This window comes from Eptesicus fuscus, chromosome 18 (genome assembly GCF_027574615.1).
Source record: "Eptesicus fuscus isolate TK198812 chromosome 18, DD_ASM_mEF_20220401, whole genome shotgun sequence".
Taxonomy (NCBI): domain Eukaryota; kingdom Metazoa; phylum Chordata; class Mammalia; order Chiroptera; family Vespertilionidae; genus Eptesicus; species Eptesicus fuscus.
In genome coordinates, this window is record NC_072490.1 from 45,387,072 (window position 1) to 45,409,842 (window position 22,771).

At 40.7% G+C, this 22,771-nt stretch overlaps 1 protein-coding gene across 1 annotated transcript in view; it reads right to left on the bottom strand.

Annotated features, from left to right (window-relative positions):
- The window catches only part of DNAH12 (dynein axonemal heavy chain 12), a 229,555-nt gene that overhangs the window by 174,043 nt on the left and 32,741 nt on the right, over positions 1-22,771 (bottom strand). The window contains exons 9-13 of the mRNA XM_054729795.1: positions 20,033-20,221; positions 17,710-17,866; positions 15,749-15,840; positions 7,288-7,466; positions 5,472-5,607 (exon numbers count right to left, since the gene is read on the bottom strand). Of these exons, the coding sequence (XP_054585770.1) occupies positions 5,472-5,607; positions 7,288-7,466; positions 15,749-15,840; positions 17,710-17,866; positions 20,033-20,221 (753 nt within the window). The remainder of the gene's footprint in view (positions 1-5,471; positions 5,608-7,287; positions 7,467-15,748; positions 15,841-17,709; positions 17,867-20,032; positions 20,222-22,771) is intronic.

Here is a 22,771-nt window from a genome sequence, read left to right on the forward strand (position 1 = left end):
TAAGAAGAGTAGGTAGAAGAAAAAAGTAAAGATGAAAATTATGAACAGCAAATACATATCTATCAACAAGTGAATCTAAAAATCAAGTGAATAAAAAATCTGATGAACAGAATAAACTGATGAATATAATAGAATCAGGGGCATAGAAAGGGAGTGGACTGACAATTCTCAGGGGGAAAGAGGTGTGGGGTGTGCAGGAAGAGACTGGACAAAAATCATACACCTATGGATGAGGACAGTGTGGTGGGAAGGTAAGGGCATGAAGTTGGGTGGGAACTGGGTGGAGGGGAGCTATGGAGGGAAAAAGAGGAACAACTGTAATAATCTGAACAATAAAGATTTATTTAAAAGAAAGATCATACACCATGACCAAGTGGGATTTATTCTAGGGATGCAAGGCTGGTATAATAATCGCAAACCAAGAAACGTGATACCTCACATAAACAAACTGAAACACAAAAATCACATGATCATGTCAATATAAGCAGAAAAAGCATTCAACAAAATCTAACACCCCCTTTTTTATTGTCTAAAGAATTACATATGTCTCCTTTTTCCCTGATTGACCCCCCCCCCAGCCATTCCCACCCCAGGCAAGCCCCCACCACTCCAGTGTCTGTGTCCATTGGTTATGCTAATATGCACGCAAACAAGTCCTTTGGTTGCTTCTAACCCCCATACCTCCCCTGCCATTTGTCTCTGGATCTATTTTTTTTTTCATCAAATTATGTTGACTATTATATCCCACATATGAGTGAGATCATGTGATATTTATCTTTCTTCAACTAGCTTATTTCGCTTAGCATCCAACACCCATTTTTGATAGAAACTCTCAGCAAAGTGGGAACAGAGGGATAATATCTCAACATAATAAAGGCCATATGTGACAAACCTACAGCCAACATCATACTCAATGGGCAAAACCTAAAACTCTTTCCCCTAAGAACAGGTACAAGACAGGGATGTCCACTTTCACCACTCTTATTTGACATAGTGCTAGAAGTCCTAGCCACAGTGATCAGACAAGAAGAAGAAATAAAAGGCATCCAAACTGGAAATGAGGAAGCAAAAGTATTATTATTCACAGATGACATGATATTGTACATAGGAAACCCTAAAGACTCCACCAAAAAAAACTACCAGAGTTAATAAATGAATTTGGCAAAGTAGCAGATACAAAATTAATATCCAGAAATCAGTGGCATTTTTATATACAAATAATGACTCTCAGAAAGAGAAACTAAAAAAAAAAATCCTAGCCTGGCCTGTGTGACCAGGAGGTCGTGGCTTGATTCCTGGTCAGGGCACACGCCCAGGTTTTAGAATCGATCCCAAGTGTGGGGTGTGCAGCAGGCAGCTGATCAATGATTCTCTCTCATCATGGATGCTTCTTATCTCTCTCTCCCTCTCTGAAATCAATAAAAAAATATTTTAAATATATATTATTGATTTTTTTTTTTTTTTTTACAAAGAGGAAGGGAGAGGGACAGAGAGTTAGAAACATCGATGAGAGAGAATCATCTATTAGGTGCCTCCTACACACCTCCTACTGGGGATGTGTCCGCAACCAAGGTACATGCCCTTGTCTGGAATTGAACCTGGGACCTTTCAGTCCACAGGCTGACTCTCTATCCACTGAGCCAAACCGGTTAGGGCAATAAAAATATTTTTTAAAGGAATTCCATTTACCATTGCAACAACAACAAAACGTATCTAGAAATAAATTTATCCAAGGAGGAAAAAGACCTGTACTCAGAAAACAATAGTACACCGAAGAAAGAAATAGAGGATGATACCAACAAATGGAAGCATACCATGTTCATAGATCAGAAGAATTAACGTCATTAAAATGTCCATACTATCCAAAGCAATCTTTAGATTCAATGCAATTCCTATTAAAATATCCATGGTGCCCTGGCTATTGTGGCTCAGTTGGTAGGGTGTTGTTCCATGCACTGAAAGGGTCAGGGCACATTCCTGGGTTGCAGGCTCGATCTCCCAGCAGGGGGTGTGCAGGAGGGAGCTGGTCAATGTTTCCCTCTCACATTGATATGTGTGTCTCTCTCTTCCTCTCTACCTTCCTCTCTCTAAAAATCAATAAGAAATATTTTTTAAAATATTTTAAAAATAAAATACCAATGGCATATTTCAAAGATCTAGAAGAATGTTCTAAAAATTTATTTGGAACCAGAAAAGACCCCTAATAGCCTCAGCAATCTTGAGAAAGAAGAATAAAGTTGGAGATATCACAATACCTGATATCAAACTATACTATAAGGCCACTGTAATCAAAACAGCCTGGTATTGGCACAAGAACAGGCATATAGATCAATGGAACAGAACAGAGAGCCAGAAATAAACCCACACCTTTATGGTCAATTAATTTTTTACAAAGGAGGCAGGTGCATACAATAAATGTTGGAAAAGTTGGACAGGTAATACAAAACATAAAATAAAAGTAGACCACCAACTTACACCATTCACAAGAATAAACTCAAAATGGATAAAATACTTAAATTGAGAAACCATAAAAATCCCAGAAGACATAGGCAGTAAAATCTCAGACATCTTGCAGAGCAATATTTCTGCTGATAAAACTCCAAGGACAAGAGGAACAAAGAAAAAATAAACAAATGGGACTACATCAAACTAAAAAACTTCTGCACAGCAAAAGAAACCATCAATAAAAATGAAAAGGGAGGCCTGGCCAGTGTGGTTCAGTTGATTGGAGCGTTGTCATGGTATGGAAGGGTCACAGGTTTGATTTCCTGTCAGGGCACATATCCAGATTGCAGGCTTGGTCCCTAAGTTGGGTGCATACAGGAGGCAATGAGACAACCAATTCTTTCTTTCTCTCTCTCTCTCTCTCTCTCTCTCTCTCTCTCTCTCTCTCCCCCCCCCCCTTCTCTCTCATCTGCCTCTCTCTCTCAAACCAATGGAAACATATCCTTGGGTGAGCATTTAAAATTAAAAATTAAATAAAATGAAAAGGGAACTCACTGTATGGAAGAACATATTCAGCAATGATATGTCTGATAAGGGGTTAATTTCCAAAATATATAAAGAACTCCTACAACTCAACACCAGGAAGACAAACAATCCAATATAAAAATGGGAAAAAAACCTGCATAGACACTTATCCAAAGAGGCCAATAAACATGAAAAAATGTTCAACATCACTAATCATCAGTACATGAGTAGATAAAAAAACTATGGTAAATTTATACAATGGAATACTATGCGGCTTTACAAAAAAAGGAACTCTTACCCTTTGCAACATCATGGATGAACCTGGAAATTATTAAGTGAAATAAGCCATTCAGAGAAAGACAAATACCATATGATCTCACTTATATGTGGAATCTAATCAACAAAATAAACTGATGAACAAGGTAGGGCTGGAGGCATGGATACATGGAACAGAGAGGAGAGGGGTTGGAAGCGATTAGTCAAAGAACATATCCTATATAATAAAGAGTTAATATGCAAATTTACCCTCACGCCTTCGCACAAGATGGCCACCCCATGTAGTCAAAGATGGCCACCACAAGATGGCCGGCAGAGGAGGGTAGTTGTAGATGATCAAGCCAGCAGGGGAGGGCAGTTAGGGGCAACCAGGCCAGTAGGGGAGGGCAGTTAAGGGTGACCGGGCTGGCAGGAGAGGGAACTTGGGGCGACCAGGTCTGCAGGGGAGGGCAGTTGGGGGTGACCAGTCCTGCAGGGGAGGGCAGTTCAGGGGGGACCAGGCCTGCAGGGGAGGGCAGTTGGGGGTGACCAGGCCTGCAGGGGAGGGCAGTTGGGGAGGACCACGCCTGCAGGGGAGGGCAGTTAGGGGAGGATCAGGCCTGCAGGGGAGGGCAGTTGGGGGTGACCAAGACAGCATGGGAGGGCAGTTGGGGGTGACCAAGTCTGCAGGGGAGGGCAATTGGGGGCAACCAGCCCAGCAGGGGAGGGCAGTTGTGGGGAACCAGGACTGCAGGGGAGAGCAGTTGGGGGTGACTAGGCCTTCAGGGGAGAGCAGTTGGGGGTGACCGGGCCAGCAGGGGAGGGCAGTTGGGGGCAACCAGCCCAGCAGGGGAGAGCAGTTGGGGGCAACCAGCCCAGCAGGGGAGGGCAGTTGGGGGGGGACCAGGCCTGCAGGAGAGGGCAGTTGGGGGCAACCAGGCCGGCAGGGGATGGCAGTTGAGGGCGACCGGGCCTGCAGAGGAGGTCAGTTAGAGGCGACCAGGCTGGCAGGGGAGGGAATTTAGGGGTGACCAGGCTGACAGGGGAGGGTAGTTAGGGGTGACCAGGTCAGCAGGGGAGGGCAGTTGGGGGTGACCAGGTCAGCAGGGGAGGACAGTTGGGGTAATCGGGCCAGCAGGGGAGCAGTTAGGCGCCGATCAGGCTGGCAGGGGAGTGGTTAGGGGTTGATCACGCTGGCAGGCAGGCTAGCGATTGAGAACCAGCAGTCCCGGATTGTGAGAGGGATGTCCAACTGCCGATTTAGGGATCAGGCCTAAACCGGCAGTCCGATATCCCCCGAGGGGTCCCAGACTGGAGAGGGTGCAGGCTGAGCTGAGGGATACTCCACCCCAGTGCACGAATTTTGTGCACCAGGCCCCAAGTATGCATATATGCATAACAATAATATGTGAAGGCAGGGGGAGGGGAGGGAGACGGGAAGGGCAGCGAAGGCTGGGTGCTGGGAGCAAAGAGAGATTAATAGGGAACATCTCTAATAGTGTCAACAATAAAAAAAAAATCTAAAAATAGCATACATATGTGTGAGTGTGTGTGTGTGTGTGTGTGTGTGTGTATCTGCTCATACATACGGAAAAATAATTAAATTTGACTTCACATCATTCACAACAATAAAATTCCAAGAGGACTGAAACCTAACTGAAAGGCAAAACCAAACAGGTTCTCAAAAAATATACAAGAAGCCCAGCTGGTGTGGCTCAGTGCATTGAGCATCGTCCCATGCACCAAGAGGTCACTGGTGCAATTCCAGTCAGGGCCCATGGCCTGGTTGCATGGCCCAGTAGGAGGCGTGCAGGAGGCAGCCAATAGATGCTTCTCTCTCATCAATGTTTCTATCATTCCATCTCCCTTCATATCTATCTAAAAATCATAGAGTGCAATATAGGTGACTAGGTATATAATCTTGTACTGGGCAAGGCATAAGCATACTACCAAATGTAGAAACTATAAAAGAAAAAATTTAAATCTATGCTGTTTAAGGATGTATGTATAGTTTTTGGAATTAAAGGAAAAATATATGTGATTACTACAGAAACCAAGTGGGAACCTCTAGGAGAGAGAAGTAGCTATAATCACAAAGCCATACTCAAAGTGCTTCTGGGTGCTGGTTTCTTGACCTGGGTGGTGGTAACATAGATGCCTAAGTTTTAACTATTTACTAACTATATGTTTATCATATTTCACAATGAAAAAAGCTATTTTAAAATATGTAAATTAAATATTCTTACCTGGATTCTTAAAACCAACTCCTGAATTCCAACAGTTCGGGCTTTTTCCACATAAGCTATCAGATCCATCATCTCTTCTGTTGTCTCAGGGATTTTTAATGCATGTTCTTTAATTGCTTCAAATTCACTGCAAATACTAACATAATACTGTGCTTTACTATAGTTATGGTAATGAATGCTGTGTTATACTCAATGAATATATTGTTATGATTACTATAAAATAGGAACTGTGATATCCTAAAAATAATTGGTTAATTCACTAAGATATCTTAAAATATTTAAGCATAACTTACCTAGTATAACTCAGCACTATAAAATTAACGTAACATTTTCATATAACATAGAGCATATTTTGGATCAGGCCCTAAATCTAAATCCTGCCTCAGCTATTACTAGCATTGTGAACTTAGGCAAATCTCTGAGGTTTAGTTTTATATATATAAAATAAAGTGAATAACATTAATCTTACTAGATTGTTGTAATATAACAACATATGTAAAAGGGCCTAGTACATAGTATACACTAATCCTATCTAATAAAGAGGGAATATGCTAATTGACCCTCACGCCATTGCAAAGATGGCGGCACCCACAGCCAATAAGGAGGGAATATGCTAATTGACTGCCCAGCCCTCAAAGATGGCAGCACCCACAGCCACAAGATGGCAGTGCCCAGTCCCCTCAGCCCCGCCGGGGCAGCAGGCGTGTGGCAAGGCCGGGCCTGCCCCCAGGCGGGCCCAGCCACTCCGTACACCTGCCTTCAGAGTCCCTCAGTCCCCTCAGGCTCCCAGCCACCCAGGGTCGCCTGAGGCTCAAGTAAGCAGGGCTGGCCAAGGCTTGTGCTGACGGCAGTGGCAGCAGCAGAGGTGGGATGGGGCATCGTCTTCCCTTGATCGCTGGGTTGCCTCCCGCCCCTGAGGGCTCCCAGACTGTGAGAAGGGGCAGGCTGGGCTGAGGGACTTCCTCCAGTGCATGAATTTTCATGCACCAGGTCTCTAGTATGTGTATGTGTGTGTATGTGTGTGTGTGTGTGTGTGTGTGTGTGTGGATATATATATATATAGTCCTCAAAACTAGCCTCAAACAATAGCAAACAAACAAACAAAAAAAAAACAGACCAGGACTGGCTGGTGGGGCTCAGTTGGTTGGGTAGTGTCCTGAGCACTAGAAAAGTGCTGGTTCAATTCTAGGTTAAGGGCACATGCCCTGGGTTGAGGGCTCATCAACAGTAGGAGGCAGCTGATAGATGTTGCATTCTCACATCAACGTCTCTCTCTTTCTCTCTCTTCAGAGAGGGGTAAGGATATCCCTCTCTCTGAAAAATCAATAAACTATTTTTAAAAAGAAAGAAAGAAACCAGATCAATGGTACAACAAAGAAACCTCCCTGGAAGGCAGTTATGGAGAAAAAGTTGTAAGTACTTATATTTTAACTAGAGGCCCAATGCACAAAGATTCGTGCAAGAATGGGCCTTATTTCCCCTGGCTGCCGGCAGCGTCTTTGCTTGGGCCGGAGCCGTCTTTCTGCCTTCCCACGCTGCCCAGAGGCCCTGAGTGGCTAGGGTGGTGCGGAATGCCTGACAAGCATCCCACCCCGCCCCCAGCTGCTCGGCGCCTGTGTATGCAAATTAACCTGCTAGCTTTGTTGGGTTAATTTGCATACTCACTCCTGATTGGCTGGTGGGCATCGCAAAGGTATGGTCAATTAGCATGTTACTCTTTTATTAGGTAGATCTTTTGTTTTTAAACAAGTGTTATTATGAGCAAAATATATCTTTTAGCCCAATACTTCTAAGTTTGGCAATAAATTTCACTTACCATTCATTTTCGTTTCTATGTTTTGAAGCTATGTCATTTAGTAATATATTTGCAAAGGCTCTTGCTTTATTTGTTAGGCCTGTCTTCAAATCTTCACAATCCAAACGAACCATAGGGAAATGAACCCACTGAGGTAAAAGCATTATTTCTGAGGCAAGGTTGAAAAATTTTTCTATAAACTTAAAAAAGCACACACAAAATAATGCTTAGCATTTTAAAATTCATCAGTCATTTTATATTACAGTATTGTGGTATAGTATTATAGTGGACTTCTTAATTATATAATATAAATGTAAACTCATTTCTTTTTGCTAATTGATTAAATTTGTCCCCTTTGTTGAATAAATCTTTTTTCACCTGTCCTTTCACTAAGGAATTTGCCAATCTACCAGTAAATATCCAATATGGTGCCATTTATAGCATCGCTATCAAAAAATTTCAGACCCTGGCTCAGTTGGTTAGAGCACTGTTCCGATACACCAAGGTTGTAGGTTCAATCCCAGTCAGGGCACATTCAAAAATCAACCAATGAAGGCATAAATAAGTGGAACAACAAATCGATATTTCTTCTCTCAATATTCTCACATTCACTCTCTCATTCTCTCTCTCTTTCTCTCTCTCTCTCTCTCCCCGCAACCCCCATTCCTCTTTCTCTAAAATCAATAGAAAAATTAAAAATTTCTTAAATAAAAATTTCTAAAAGTGAAATTTCTCTCAGTAACTATTAAAAAAAAAACAACTTTCGCCAAAGTCAACTCATCTCTCTGTTTAGAAACAAATCTATATCATGTGGTAATTTGTGTAGCTAACAAATATTTGCTTGAGCCATACCTGATGCCTCACTGAAGATTCTAATGCAGTCTTCAGGAAAAGAAATATAAGGAATTTTTGGTTTTGACCAAAATAATCCAAAAAAGAAACATTGTGTTCTGCCATTACCAATAATCTAAGATAATGGAATTTATGCAACTTCTTAATACCCAGACACTGGGATAATTTTTAAAAATTAAACAAAGTAATACAAAGAAAATCTAACAAGTTATGTTGCATTTTGTGAAAGTGAAATATACCTGCCAACTTTGGGCAACTTTGACTTAATTCCATATTCCATCTTTAATGTTGCCTCTCTATCTTCTTACCCCATCTTCATCCCCCACCAAAATGCCCCATTCCTTTTTTTTTCTCCTTAAAGAGACTTTCCCTCTACTTCTCTCTCTCTCTCTCTTTCTCTCAAGGCTACCCTATTTCTCTAGTCTCCATCCATTTTCGTTTCTATGGATGAGATTAAAGTTTTCAGTGTTTAAGAGAGCTGAGAATAGTAATTACTTCAAAGACTACATTGAGCACCTGCCTGGTTCTTGGTTGGAAACATAGCAAAGAGACTAGAAAGAGCTGATGGACACTGGAAAAGGGACATATATTTTCTTATTCTCAAGTACTATCATCTAGTTTTTCTGGGATGTAATTAACAGATATGGAAAAGGAAATTGGCTGGATCAAAGAAAATGTGGTACACTGGAAACACAAATGTCCATTTACAGTAGAAAAGATGGAATATCAATACAATGAAGTGCTATGCTATAATAAACTATGACTACATGCAAAATATAGCATACAAACTGCAATTACAGAATGTCTAGAATTGACAAAGAAATGCAGGGATATATACTAAACCGAAAAGCAAAATTTAAAAATACATTTTTATTCATTTCCTTCCTCTCTGAAATCAATAAAAATAAATATATAGAGATAGATATTTGAAAGATATTAAAATAAATAAATCATATTTATACAGTGGAATACTACTCAGCAATAAAAGGAAGAAGTTACTGATAGATACAACAACATAGCTAAATCTCAAAAACTTTACATTAATAAAAGAAACCAGACACAAATGAGTATGTATGTATGATTTCATTAGAAATGAAAAACCTATAGTTACTGAAAGTATGTCAGTAGTTGCCTAAGGTCAGGTTTAGGGAGAACTGACTGGGATGGCATATAAGGAAACTTTCTGAGGTGGTGAAAACATTTTATATCTTGATTCTGGTGATAGTTGCATGGGTGCATAATTTTGTAAGAACTCATTTATTCAATTAAAATGGGTGCATTTTATTATATGTAAACCAAACCTCAATGAAGTTGATTTTTTTTAAGTTAATAATTCTTGAAATTAATCAAGGATGGAAAAGGGAATGGATTGATGAATAAATATGTGATTAAGCAAACACAGTAAAATATTAGCATCTAGGTGGAACTCTTCATAAAATTTCTTCAACTTCTCTGTATGCTTAAATATTTCATAATAAAATGTTGAAAAATTAAAATGTCTATATTGTACTTTATGAACAAAATCTAAACAGTCAATAGAAAGAGAGAAGGTGAAAAAGCATAGTTTTAACCAACAGAACAAGGTCCCTTCAAAAGGTAGGAATCTTTTCTCATTTAATTACTTTTTCCCCACTGTTTCTGGAATTATCTTTTCCCAACTGCTTCTGGAATTATCATTCTGAAACTCTGATCCAAGTATATTACTTCAATGGCTAAAAACCTCCAAAACAAAGTATAAACTCATAAGTAAAGATACTTGAAGAATTTCACTTATAGCTCCAACTTACATTTCCAACTTCATATTCTTTTTTTTTTCATTTATAAATGTATTTTTATTGTCATTATTACAGATATCTCCCTTTCTCCCCCATCCCCCCTCTCCTCACAGCCCCTACCCACCCCCAAGGTCTTTACTACCCTATTGCCCATGTCCATGGACTGTGTATATAAATTCTTTATCTCTTCTCATTCCCCCCTACCCCACATTGAGCTATGTCAGTCTCTTCCATGCCTCCCTGATTCAGCTAAATCCACCTATAATCATCTACTTCAAAACCTAGCTCACTTACCACTGCTTTTAAAAACCTTTACCAATTTCCCAAAGCAAAAGCAATCATTTCCTCTTCTGTGCTTTCACAACACTTCATCCATATCTGTATTCCACTACTTATCTCAATATTTCTACTAATATGTCTAGCTTCTAGGCCAAGTATGAGCTCCTGAGAACAATGTTAGTGTATTATTTATTTTTACATCACCAAAATCTTGCTAGGTTTCTGAATGTAATGAAGAAATTTTTGTTGAATCAATTACTGAGTAAATGGAGAGGGGGAAACCTCGCCATCTTGCAAGGGAAGGAGGATTTTATTGGAGGCCTGATTTTCCACAACAACGGCGAACACTGAACAGCTGTGAGCACCAGAACACGGTCCCCAATCGGCGCAAACACACGGATTCAAAGGAACTCTTCACTGCACCAAGGAAAGGTCAAATTTTGCCTGGGATAAGGAGAGAGAGAACTACATAATCAGACATCCAGAGAAGAGAGACCATGGGGAGACAAAGAAACACCCCATAAGAAAGAAAAGCAGGCATCACCAGAAAAGGAAGTAAACTAATTAGAGGCAAGCAACCTATCAGAGAAAGAATTCAGAGAAATGGTCATAAGGTGGCTGAAAAGAATGGAAGACAAATTCGACAATATGAGTAAGAACTAAGAGGAAATGAAGAAAAACCAAGAAGAAATGAGTTCTTTGCTGCTGTAAAGAACTCAATAGAAAGCATCAAAAGTAGACTAGAAGAAGCAGAGGACTGCGTAAGTGAGCTAGAAGACAAGATGGAAAAAAATACCAAAGTAGACAGGCTTCTAGAAAAAAAAATTAGAAAGCAGGAGGAGAGCCTAAGGGAACTTTGGGACAACACAAAACAAAACAACATCCGAATAACAGGGGTTCCAGAAAGAAAGGAAACTGAGCAAGGAATAGAAAACCTGTTTGAAGAAATGATGATGGAAAACTTCCCTGATATAGGGAAGAAAAAACCCATATAAATCCAAGAAGCTCAGAGAGTCCCAAGCAAAATGAACCCCAAAAGATCGACGCCAAGGCACATTATAATTAACCCTTTGCACTTGCTTGTTTTTTTATCGATTCCTTTATTCTAATGCTAACAGTGTCGAGTCACACACGACATCCGAGTGCAAAAGGTTAAATTGGCAAACACCAACGACAAAGTAAGAATCTTAAAAGTGGCCAGAGAGAGACAGAAAGTTACATACAAAGGAACCCCCATCAGACTAACAACTGATTTCTCAACAGAAACTCATCAGGCCAGAAGGGAATGGAATGAAATATACAAAGTTATGCAAAGGAAGGGTCTGAATCCAAGAATACTGTACCAGCAAGGCTATCAATCAAAATTGAAGGTGAAATCAGGAGCTTCACAGACAAAAAAGGACTAAGGGAATTTATCACCACCAAACCAGCAATGCAAGAAATGCTAAAGGGTCTGCTGTAAAAAAAAAAAAAAAAAATTAAAAAGAAAAAGAAAGAAAGAAATAGGAAGCAAAGAAGGAACACAGGGTTATAGAATAAAAATGGTGACAAATAAGTACCTATCAATAATAACTTTAAATGTAAATGGGTTGAATGCCCCAATCAAAAGACATAGGGTAATGGATTGGATAAGAAAACAAAACCCATATATTTGCTGTCTACAGGAAACCCACCTCAGAAAAAAAGACGCATACAGACTGAGAGTGAAGGGATGGAAAAAGGTTTTCCAGGAGAATGGAAATGAAAAAAAAAAAGGTGGGGTAGCAATACTTATATCTGACAAATTAGATCTCAAAATGAAGGACATAACAAGAGATAACGAAGGCCACTTCATAATACTAAAGGGAGCAATCCAACAAGAAGAAATAACTCTGGTAAACATATACGAACCCAATACAGGAGCACCCAAATACATAAAAAAAACTCCTGGAAGATATCAAAGGAGGGATTGACAGCAATACAATCATAGTAGGAGACTTTAATACCCCATTATCACCATTGGACAAATCCTCTAAACAAAAAATTAGCAAAGAAACATCAATCCTAAATGACTCACTAGACCAGATGGAATTAATTGACATCTTCAGAACATTTCACCCCAAAGCCACAGAATATACATTCTTCTCAAGTGCACATGGGTCATTTTCAAAGATAAACCATATGTTAGGACATAGGCAAAGTCTCTCCAAATTCAAGAAGATAGAAATCATATCAAGCATCTTCTCAGATCACAGGGGCATAAAACTGGAAATCAACTACAATAAAAACAATCCAAAGAAATCAAACACATGGAGACTAAACAGCATGCTATTAAACAATGACTGGGTTACCAGAGACATCAAGGAAGAAATAAAAAACATCATGGCAACAAATGAAAATGAAAGCACAACAATCCAAACTCTGTGGGACACAGCGAAAGCAGTCCTGAGAGGGAAGTTCATAGCTCTACAAGCCTACTGCAAAAAATAAGAAACAATGGTGATAAATTACCTAACCCTAAAACTCAAAGAGTTAGAGAGAGAGCAACAAGAAAAGCCCAGTGTAAGCAGAAGGAAGGAAATAATAAAGATAAGAGTGGAGATAAATGACATACAGACCAAAGAAACAATACAAAATATCAACAAAACCAAGAGCTGTTTCTTTGAAAGGATAAACAAGATTGATGTATCTCTAGCCAGGCTCACCAAGAAGCAAAGAGAGAGGACCCAAATAAACAAAATCAGAAATGAAAGAGGTGAAATAACAACAGACCCCGACGAAATACAAAGGATTGTTACAAAATACTATGAACAACTCTATTCCAACAAACTGGACAACCTGGAGGAAATGGACATATTCCTAGAAAAATACAACCTTCTAAAACTCAATCAGGAAGAATCTAAACAGCTCAATAGGTCAATAACTATGGAAGAAATTGAAGCAGTCATCAAAAAGCTTCCGGCAAACAAAAGCCCAGGGCCAGACGGCTTCACAGGAGAGTTTTACCAAACATTCAAGGAAGAACTAAAACCTATCCTCCTCAGACTATTCCAAAAAATTCAAAAGAAAGGAACACTTCCAAACACCTTCTATGAAGCCAGCATCACCCTAATGCCAAAACCAGATAAAGACAACACAATGAAAGAGAATTACAGACCAATATCCCTCATGAACATAGATGCCAAAATCCTCAACAAAATTCTAGCAAATCGGCTCCAGCAGTACATCAGAAAGATCATACACCATGACCAAGTAGGATTTATCCCGGAAATGCAAGGATGGTACAATATCTGCAAATCAATAAATGTGATACATCACATAAACAAATTGAGAGATAAAAATCACATAGTCATATCAACAGATGCAGAAAAAGCATTTGACAAAATCCAACACACTTTGTTGATAAAAACTCTCAACAAGGTGGGAATAGAAGGATCATACCTCAACATAATAAAAGCTATATATGATAAACCCACAGCAAACATCATACTCAATGGGAAAACACTAAAACCACTTCCCCTAAGAACAGGAACATGACAGGGATGCCCACTCTCACCACTCCTGTTTGACATAGTACTGGAAGTATTAGCTATTGCAATTAGACAAGAAGAAGAAATAAAATGCATCCAAGTTGGAAAAGAAGAAGTAAAGCTGTCCTTATTTGCAGATGACATGATATTGTACATAAAAAACCTGAAAGACTCCATCAAAAAACTAATAGACTTAATAAATGAATTCAGCAATGTAGCAGGATACAAAATTAACGCCAAGAAATCTATGGCATTTCTATACACCAATAGTGAACTTACAGAAAGAGAGACTAAAAAAGCAATCCCATTTACCATCACACCAAAAAAATTAAGATACCTAGGAATAAACTTAACTAAGGAGGTAAAAGACTTATACACGGAAAACTACAGGACACTGAAAAAAGAGATAGAGGAAGACGTAAACAGATGGAGGAACATACCATGTTCATGGATTGGTAGAATCAACATCATTAAAATGTCCATACTACCCAAAGCAATCTATAGATTCAATGCACTCCCCATTAAAATACCAACAGCATATTTCACAGACCTAGAAAGAACTCTCCAAAAATTCATCTGGAATAAAAAAAGACCCTGAATAGCCACAGTAATCCTGAGAAAGAAGAATAAAGTAGGAGGGATCTCAATACCAGATTTTAAGCTGTATTACAAAGCCAAAAATAAACTCAAAATGGACACAGGACTTAAACATAAGACGGGAAACCATGAAAATACTAGAGGAATCCACAGGCAACAAAATCTCAGACATATGCCAAAAGAACTTCTTCACTGACACTGCCCCTAGGGCAATGGAAGCTAAAGAGAAAATTAACAAATGGGACTACATCAAAATAAAAAGCTTTTTTACAGCAAAAGAAACCATCAACAAAACAACAAGAAAGCCCACACTATGGGAGAAAATATTTGCAAATGCTATCACTGATAAAGGTTTAATCTCCAACATCTACAGGCAGCTTATGCAACTTAATAAAAGGAAGATAAATGATCCAATAAAAAAATGGGCAACGGACCTAAATAGAATCTTTTCAAAAGAAGACCGAAGGAAGGCCAAGAGACATATGAAAACATGCTCAAAGTCACTAATTATCTGAGAGATGCAAATCAAAACGACAATGAGGTACCATCTCACACCTGTCAGAATGGCTATCATCAACAAATCAACAAACGACAAGTGTTGGCGAGGATGCGGAGAAAAAGAAACCCTCATGCACTGCTGGTGGGAATGCAGACTGGTGCAGCCACTCAATGAAGAACAGTATGGAGTTTCCTCAAAAAACTAAAAATAGAACTCCCATTTGACCCAGTAATCCCACTCCTGGGAATATATCTGAAGAAACTAGAAACACCAATCAGAAAGGATATATGCACCCCTATTTCATAGCAGCACAATTCACAATAGCTAAGATTTGGAAACAGCCTAGGTGCCCATCAGCAGATGACTGGATCAGAAAACTGTGGTACATCTACACAATGGAATACTATGCTGCCATAAAAAAGAAGGAATTCTCATCATTTGCAGCAACCTGGATGGAATTGGAGGACATTATGCTGAGTGAAATAAGCCAGTCAGAGAAAGATAAATATCACATGATCTCACTCATTTATGGATAATAAAGAACATTATAAACTGATGAACAAAAAGATAGATACAGAGACAGTAAAGCATCAAACAGACTGTCAAATTACAGGGGGAAGTTTAGGGAGAGGTGGGGGAGATAAGAGATCAACCGAAGGACTTGTATGCATGCATATAAGCATAACCAATGGACGCAAAACTCTGGGGGGTGAGGGCAAGTATGGGAGTGGGGTGAGGGGGACAATGGTAAGATATGTACACATATAATACCTTAATAAAAAAAATTTTTTAAAAATGAATGAGTAAATGAATGACTAAAAAACTATGAGGTAAATCTATAAGTTTACTAAAATGATGTTTTGAATAAATTCTACTAACTTTAATTGAAGCATTTATTTTCTAGAATAAAAATATTATAATTTTTAAAGGATATTCAAAAGGCAATAATGGAAAACAGAATTATCACTTACCTCTGTGTATTCATCAAAAGTATGATCTTCTGCCTGAAAAGTCTCTATCATCTCAACTGCAGTGCCATCAAGGAGCCAATTATATTTTTCAACTGAAAATTAATAATCTAATTTAAATATCAATAATACCCTTTTAAAAAGATAAGGCTTTTTTATAAGATCATGGAATGGAATAGCCTATTCAATTAATTATTGTTATTCATTGAGTATTAACATACTAGTACATTAATAAAAATTGAATAAAATAGACTTAAGCAAACCAGGTTAAACACAGATGTTTTAAAATAAAGATAAAAGTGTATGTAATGATCTTAAAGTAATCCTATCTAATAAAAGAGTAATATGCAAATTAACCATCACTCCACTACATCCATAAGCCATGCCCACAAGCCACGCCCACAAGCCAATCAGGAGCAAATATGCAAATAAACCCAACCAAGATGGCTACAGCCACAGAGAGCAAGAGGGAGGCTTGGGTTTCCCAGGCAATGGAGGAAGCCAAGCTTTCCTCCTGCCCTTGCCAGCCTAGGCCTCCACTCAAGGCTACAAAGTTTCAATTATAGAAGAGAAACAATTCCAAACGGAAATGGCGGCAGCCATGGAGCTGTAAAGAGTGGGAGGCTAGGGTTGCCCCCGGCAATGGAGGAAGCCAAGCTTTCCGCACACCCTGGCCGGCCCAGGCCTCCGCTTAAGGCTACAAAGTTTCAATTATAGAAGATATATAAACCCTAACAGAAATGGCTGCTGCCACGGAGCAAGCAGAAGGCTTGGCTCCGCTCCAGGCTACAAAGTTTCAATTGTAGAAAATAAATAAACCCAAGATACCAGGGCCTCCGCTTGGGTCGGCCAGGGGGCGTGGCCAGTCTGCAAACCACCACAGGCCCCTCGCCCAGGCTGCCCCACACCCCAAGGGAATCCACACCCTGAAACGGGACATCCTTTAGGGCAAACCAGCCAGCCTCCACCCGTGCACCAGGCCTCTATCCTATCTAATAAAAGAGTAATATGCAGATTGACCATCACTCCAACACACAAGATTGCTGTCCCCATGTGGTCAAAGATCCTGCCCCCATGTGGACACAAGATGGCTGGCACAAGATGGCCATCAGGGGAGGGCAGTTGGGAGGGACCAGGCTGGCAGAGGAGGGAAGTGACCGGGCCTGCAGGGAAGGGCAGTTGGGGGGACTCAGGCCTGCAGTGGAGAGCAGTTGGGGGGGACCAGGTCTGAAGGGGAGGTCAGTTAGGGGTGACCAGGCCTGCAGGAGACGGCAGTTAGGGGTGACCAGGCCTGCAGGGGATGGAAGTTAGGGGCAAATAGGCTGGCAAGGGAGCAGTTAGACATCAATCAGGCTGGCAGGGAGTGGTTAAGGGGTGATCAGGCTGGCAGGCAGAAGCGGTTAGGGGCAATCAGGAAGGCAGGCAGGCGAGCAGTTGGGAGCCAGCAGTCCTAGATTGTGAGAGGGATCCCACATTGGAAAGGGTGTAGGCTGGGTTGAGGGACAAACCCCCCCCCCTCGTGCACGAATTTCGTGCACCGGGCCTCTAGTTTAAGAGATAAAAATAAGCCAATTAATATAAGATTTTGCTTAAGATATCAAATAACAATTATCCATCCTGACTTCATACACACTTGAGAAGACTATAAACTTGAGCTGCTATTCTTATAGATTACTTTGCTTTTACCCTTAATTTAACTTTCTTCTTATTCCAGCATTTCTTCTTTCTACCTTTTGGCTTTATCACCCTGATCCAGTTAGCATTCTCTCTTTGGACCAGACAACAGAATTCAATTGTCTTAACTTTGATCTTTGATGCTGCCAACAGCTATGCCCATGCTAACTTCTGGCTCTCCCTGCTCTTTCATGACAGCTCCAGACAACCAAATATCAGACAAATTCTAGTAAAAATAAAATGTCATCCTTTTATAATAAAAGGTATAATATTAAATTTATCACATATACCGTATGTCTCATAGTGTTGTCTTGCACCTTCTAAGTTACGATGTACTGCCACCTTTAGCACATTAACTGCCCACTGTAACACATGTTCTGGAAGTTCTGTGTCAAGATTTACAGCTGGTGAAGTTGCTGATAGCCAAGAGGGTACTGATTGGACATTCTAACATAAATAAAAATGACAGTTTATGAAATAACTATCTATGTAATTGGTCTACTAGTATATATGTAGATCGAATATTTTTGAACATTCTTTTCAGATTTTAGTGACCCAAGAAAAGACAACTTGATGCAAAATAATGATTTAAAGTTGTATAGTTTATAATCCTATATAATAAAAGCAAAACATGTAAATTGACCGTACCTCCACTACACTAACCAGCCAATCAGGAGTGAATATGCAAATTAACCTAACAAATATGGTGGGTTAATTTGCATACACAGGCGCCAAGCAGCCTGGGTCCTGGGAACATCCTCAGGACCCAGGCTGCTCCTAGCCTGTAGGCCCGCGTGTAGGCCCTGAGCAGCCAGGGTCCCAGAATGCCCCCAGCCACTCCAGGCCTACCGGCACAAGTGCCAAGTGGATGTTCCCACTCTGCTGCTGCTTGCATGTGCATCGGTGCCAAACGGCGGCCCAGGTCCATGCCCATCAGCCCAGCGCCCACAATGCGGGGCTGCCGGCCTGGGGGCATGCCCCCAGTGGCAGTGGCCACCGCAGCCTGGGTCCACACAACCCCCAGCCGGTGCCCACAACACAGGGCTGCCGGCCTGGGAGGTGTGCCCCCTCGGGCCGCAGGGACATGCCCCTAGCCCAGTGGTCACAACACAGGAGGTCCTCTGTGCATGAGCTGCAGAGGAAACACCTTTTCTTTTTAAATATATATATATATATATATATATATATATATATATATATATATATATATATATCTTTTTTTTTTTTTTACAGAGAAGAGGGGAGAGGGATAGATAGCCAGAAACATTAATGAGACAGAAACATTGATCAGCTGCCTCCTGCACACTCCCCACTGGGGATGTGCCCCCAACCAAGGTACATGCCCTTAACAGGAATCAAACCTGAGACCCTTCAGTCTTCAGGCCGATGCTCTATCCACTGAGCCAAACCAGTTCTAGAGTAAACACCTTTTCTGACTATGCATTGGCTAAGCTCCCTGTACACCACCACTTGCAGTGCTCTTGGTAACTTGGGTTATAAGAATCCAAGAAGGTGATCTAGGGCTTTTCCACCACACTCCTGGAGAAAAAAATGAAAGTCCACAGCTGGAGGGGCTAAAAAATGTCATATCCTGCTCTAGCTGGTTTGGCTCAGTGGATAGAACCTTGGCCTGCCGAACGCAGGGTCCAGGTTCGATTCTGATCAAGGGCGTGTACCTAGGTTGCAGGCTCCTCCCTGGCCGGGGCCCAGGTCAGGGCTCATGCAGGAGGCAACCAATCAAAGTGTCCCTCTCACATTGATGTTTCTCTCTGTCTCTCCCTCTCTCTTCCACACTCTCTAAAAATCAATGGAAACATATCCTCAGGTGAGGATAAAAGAAAAAAAGAAAGAAAGAAATGTCATATCCTATGAAAGACACATCTTGAAAATGCCTAAAGAAAGCTGTCATTTTTTTATGGTGAAGGGACTGGAATCCGTGTTGATGAAAACACCTTGGCAGCTGTGGTGGCTGGCAGTAGCTGTAGCAGCAGAGTGATGGGGCTGGCAACTTCCCCTGATCAGCAGAGGGAGGCCAGACTGTGGCTTAGGCCCGCTCCCCTCAGGAGGAGATCCCCTGATCAGCAGAGGGAGGCCAGACTGTGGCTTAGGCCCGCTCCCCATCAGTAGGAGATCCCCTGAGGGCTCCCAGTCTGTGAGAGGGGGAATGCTGGGCTGAGGGACAACCCCCCCAGTGCACGAATTTCATGCACCAGGCCCCTAGTCTAACATAAAATTTAAGTTGGGTTAGTTTTCTATCATTCAACAAATATTTATTGAGTAAGTATAATGTCAAAGTGACTATACTAGAAAGCTCTAGAAAAAAACAAACATAACTTGGATCATGTACTTAAGTGGCTAACAACTCAGTAGGGAAGTTGAGACATGCATAAAAATGTCATAACTACAATAAGACTTCTAAAAGCAAACGTTATCTTCAACCAGAAGACTTTCTCCAAGACAAAGCACTTTGTTTTAATGTAAAATGACTTGGAGTATGGAAATAAAGAGTTGTTACATTTTATGTATATAAATACTTTATGGAGCTTCAACTCAATTTAAAATGTTGAAAAAGAGCCATATAAAAAAACCTGATAGATAAGGATGAAATAATACCTGCAGAGCTTCAGCTATTCTCTCTACCAAACCAAAAACAACATCTTCCAAATCTTGAAAGGTAGGGTAAAATTCCATTTTATCTTCATCAAATGTCAATTCCATCTTAAATATTGGCAGCCCTCGTTCATCTTCTTGGTCAAAGAGTTTTACAAATCCTTCTACAGTTCTCTTTAAGAGATCCTTTATCTGCATGATAGTATAAATTACTATTAATTTTAAAATACAAGTTCAACCTTTAACTAAAATAAGTCTATAATTGAGTCATTCTATCAATCCATTTAGTCCTGAAAATTATCTTCATTCAGCACGTATGTTCTTTTGTTGTTGTTAATCCTCACCTAAGGACATTTTTTCCATTGCTCTTCAGAGTGGGAGGGAGTGAGGGGTGGGAGAAGAGAGAGAGAGAAACATCGATGTGAGAGAGACATCCACTGGTTGCCTCCCACACACACCCCAAACAGGTGAGGGGAGTAAACCTGTAATCCAGGTATATACCCTTGACCAAGAATCCTACCCAAAACCCTTAGGTATGTGGGGAGACATTCTAATCACTGAGCCATGCCGGCCAGGGCTCTTTTTTTTAATCCTCACCTGAGGATATGTTTTTATTGATTTTAGAGAGAAAGGGAGAGAGAGAGAGAGACAGACAGACAGACAGACAGACATTGATCAGTTGCCTCCCATTAGCAACTGACCCAGGATCAAACCCACAACCTAGGTATGTACCCTGACCAGGAAATGAACCCACAACCATTTTGGTGTATGGGATGACACTCCAACCAACTGAGCCACCAGTCAGGGCAGCACAATATGTCCTAAATAAATGTAGTCTAAAATAATAAATGAAAAAATATATGCAAACTTTCATATTTTTATAGAATATCAACAATCTTAAAATGACAACTCAGAATCTTCCACACTCTAGTAATTTTGCCCCTGATATAGAAAACATTTCAGAAGTCCAAACAACATGGTGAAGACGGAGGGTAGGGGAGCCCTGACCCTGAGGGTGAGGGTGTCATGGGATGACATGCACATGGGGTGAGGGGCATTGGTAAAGATACAGCTAGCTGCTATTGTCACAAGAGCAAATAGTTCAATATTCATAAATTTTTTGAGCCCATTACTAAACCTTTGGATGCTTGAAAATCATCATGGTGGGAATATTTATGCCATGGAAATTAGCAAACACTACAAATCAGAGTGGTTGTTGTTGTTTCTGGAGAGCCAAATTTCCAGCACACCATTTGTTTAGGGTGAAGCTACTGGAACTTAGAAATGTGCACAATACATGACCAAAGTATGAATAATCTATATATATAAAAGCCAAGCACCCAGCACGCTGAAACGACTGAACGACTGGAATGACTGGTCGCTATGACACACTGCTGCCAGCCAGCCAACCGGCTGGATGGGAGGGGTGGTTCCTCCCCTGTCTGGCCCTGCCCCCAATCAGCCCCCCATATGCTGATCAGAGGCAAGACTGGCCAGTCAACCTCCCGTGTCCCCTCCCCCCAGCTGGCCTGATCCAATCGGCCCCCATCAGGGCAGTCCAACTGGACCCCACCCATGCACAAATTCGTGCACTGGGCCTTTAGTGTATTCTTATCATTAACCAACTGTTTGGAAATTTACCCAAACAGACAAATATAGATCTAAATGATCTTCAAAATGTTCCTCATCTTGCCTGGATGACATGGCTCAGTGGTTGAATCTCGACCTATGAACCAGGAGGTATTTTGGGGGGGACTTTTCAAAAATTTATTTATTGATTAAGGTATTACATGTGTCCTTATCCTCCCATTACCTTCCCAACTCCCCCACTCATGCCCTCACCACCACCAACCCATTGCCTGTGTCCATTGATTAAGCTTATATGCATGCATACAAGTCCTTTGGTTGATCTCTTTCCCTTAACCCCACCCTCCCCTACCTTCCCTCTGAGGTTTGACGATCTTATCGATGTTTCTCTGTCTCTGGATCTGTTTTTGTTCATCAGTTTATGTTGTTCATTATATTCCATAAATGAGTGAGATAAAAGACACTCCAACCAACTGAGCCACCAGGCAGGGCAGCACAGTATGTTCTAAATAAATGTAGTCTAAAATAATAAATGAAAAAATATATGTCATCCTTATCAGGTTTTTTATCTTTCTCTGACTGGCTTATATTTCACTTAGCATAATGCTCTCCAGTTCCATCCATGCTGTTGCAAATGGTAAGAACTCCTTCTTTTTTACTGCAGCGTAGTATTCCATTGTGTAGATGTACCACAGTTTTTAGTCCACTCATCTGCTGATGGGCACCTAGGCTGTTTCCAAATCTTAGCTATTGTGAATTGTGCTGCTATAAACATAGGGGTACATATATCCTTTCTGATTGGTGTTTCTAGTTTCTTGGGATATATTCCTAGAAGTGGGATCACTGGGTCAAATGGGAGTTCCATTTTTAGTTTTTTGAGGAAACTCCATACTGTTCTTCATTGAGTGGCTGCACCAGTCTGCATTCCCACCAGCAGTGCATGAGGGTTCCTTTTTTTTCCGCATCCTTGCCAGCACTTGTCGTTTGTTGATTTGTTGATGATAGCCATTCTGACAGGTGTGAGATGGTACCTCATTGTTGTTTTGATTTGTATCTCTCTGATGATTAGTGGCTTTGAGCATGTTTTCATATGTCTCTTGGCCTTCCTTCTGTCTTTCAAAGAGTATCTATTTAGGTCCATTGCCCATTTTTTGA